Source organism: Apaloderma vittatum, unplaced genomic scaffold, assembly GCF_000703405.1.
Source record: "Apaloderma vittatum isolate BGI_N311 unplaced genomic scaffold, ASM70340v1 scaffold27369, whole genome shotgun sequence".
In the NCBI taxonomy this organism is placed as follows: Eukaryota; Metazoa; Chordata; class Aves; order Trogoniformes; family Trogonidae; genus Apaloderma; species Apaloderma vittatum.
In genome coordinates, this window is record NW_009737412.1 from 6,149 (window position 1) to 8,257 (window position 2,109).

At 53.9% G+C, this 2,109-nt stretch overlaps 1 protein-coding gene across 1 annotated transcript in view; it reads right to left on the reverse strand.

Annotated features, from left to right (window-relative positions):
* The window catches only part of CSPG4 (chondroitin sulfate proteoglycan 4), a gene marked incomplete at both ends in the record, with an annotated part of 5,832 nt that extends 5,757 nt beyond the window's left edge, over positions 1-75 (reverse strand). Inside the window, one exon of the mRNA XM_009877330.1 lies at positions 9-75. Within this exon, the coding sequence (XP_009875632.1) occupies positions 9-75 (67 nt within the window). The remainder of the gene's footprint in view (positions 1-8) is intronic.
* Between the last annotated feature and the right edge of the window lie 2,034 nt (positions 76-2,109).

Here is a 2,109-nt window from a genome sequence, read left to right on the forward strand (position 1 = left end):
GGCCCAACGGGAGCCGCACCGTGGGGCAGGCGTCCGCCAGCGGCATCTCCACAAAGCCGTCCCCGAAGAAAGAGGCTGGGAAGAAAAGGGAAAAGAGGAGGTCAGGCAGGGAAGGACACCTCCGTGGGTGCTGTGAAGCTCTCTGTGTCACCCAAGCATTGCTGATGTTCACCCTAAAAGGTCGGTGCTGGAGGAATAAACCCATGTGTCTGCAATCCATATGTGGAAGTGAGACCGCTGGGAAACCTCGGCTCAAAGAGCGTGCCCGAAGCTGGAGCTGGAACGTGTTCAGCGCCCAGCAGACATCAGCCTTGGAGGGACTCAGCGCAATGGCATGCGGTCATGAAATGAAAGACTGTGTCACAGGGCACATGCAGGAAAGGGTAGGATTAAAAGCACAGGGAGGGGCAAGGCATAATTTTAGAGTGCTTATGCTTTTTAGTCAGCTCGGTACACATGTGCATGTTGCATGCGAGTTAAATGTGTGTGTCTGAGGTGTGCTGCCACCCATCCTCGTTAGCTCCAGAGCAACCCGTGGCAAAGCTAACTCTGCTGGCAGGACAAGGCATAAACACTCCAAAGACCTTTAAGTTGTAAATATCTGGCAAGGATGTGCCGACGGGGTGGACGCATACATTTTCAATCCATATGTAGTCATATATGCTGTGCTCAAGTTTATACATGTGGAGCTTTTCTGGTACGCTTCACTGTTGCCCTTGTCATCGTCAAACCCACCCTGCTGCAGTCCCCCATGTGGATTTAGGGTCCCACACGCAGTGTGCTGAGGTGCGAGGGGGCAATGAGGCTTTTGGCTTCTCTGAGGGTCTCAGCCCAGCCTCTGCTCTTTCAGAGGAGGCAGGGATGGAGGTTGGGTGCTGGGGTGAAACCAGCATGGTGAAGCCTGGGTGTAAGCACCCATGTGTGCTCTTACAGCTGCTCCCTGGTTACATTTTCCTGTTGCCCAAGTTTTCGTGAGAATGGGCACGACCACCCTGCTCCAGCTTGCAAGCTTCGCTTGTGGCGGGGTGCAGCAAAAAAACTCAACAAAAAATCAGAGGAGGGTTTGAAATGAGCCTGTTGTTAGAGGTGATGGTGAGGCTTTGCCTGGCAGGAAAGAGATGGTAACATGGAAATATCTCGCTTTAATGCCCAGCCCAGGGGCAGGGCTGCCAGCCTGCTCATTTCCTGGCCCTCATGCTTGCTGTTGGCATGGGGCATTTTGGTTTCCTCGTCCCATTTGGCCCAGCTGGTGAGTCAGAGGAGCTTTGCTCTCCTTCGCAGGGCTGGGAAGGTCTCTGTCCTCTCCTGACCTGCTCCCTCCTTCCAGTGGTCCTTGCAAAACCAGTCAGCCCCCTTGGCTTAGTGGCCCAGGGGTGGTGGGTTCTGCCTGGGGCTCTCCACACCACCTTTTGATGCAGCAATTTGCAAAAAGGGTATTTTCCTCTCCCTCCTTTCGGACTGATGCTTGGGCCCCAGCGGGGCATGCACACATGTATGCAATATATTGTGGTCCCAGGAGACATCGCGTGTACGCTATGTGCTGGCTCCTGTCGAGGTTCCCCCATATGCGTGTGCTCTATGCTCCAGCTCTTACCACGATTTTGCTACGTTTTGCTTTTGTGGCTTCGTCTAATCCTAAAAACATGCTCTTTTGATGGGTGCCGAGCGGCTGCTCTCAGGGGGAGTCAACGCTTTGCTGGGGAGGGACCCACCAGCAGCTCCTCTGGGGCAGGGCAGCATCTCACTGTGGGTGCTGGGGATGGGTTTTCGAGGCTGGAGGAGCTGATCCAGCACAGCCAGCCTTTTTTCCAGTGTGACAAGGAGCAGCAGCTCCTGCAGCCAGCATATTTTGTCCCACCTCTGTTCTGAAGCTGCCAGAGATGCTTTTCTCTTTTTTCTCGTAAAATACTACAATAAAAAGTTACCAAAAGTGTAGATGCCTGGGGGAGCGGGGCTGTTTGCTGGGAAAGGGAAGAAGGGACCATTGCCTGGCTCCTGGAAGCACTGGGATTTTTCTCCAGCAGCAGAGCGGCATGAATTACTGCTGTTTGTCTTCCCAAATTCCTGCTTTATTTCAGGGCTGCTCTGCTCAGCTGCCTGGGCCAGGAT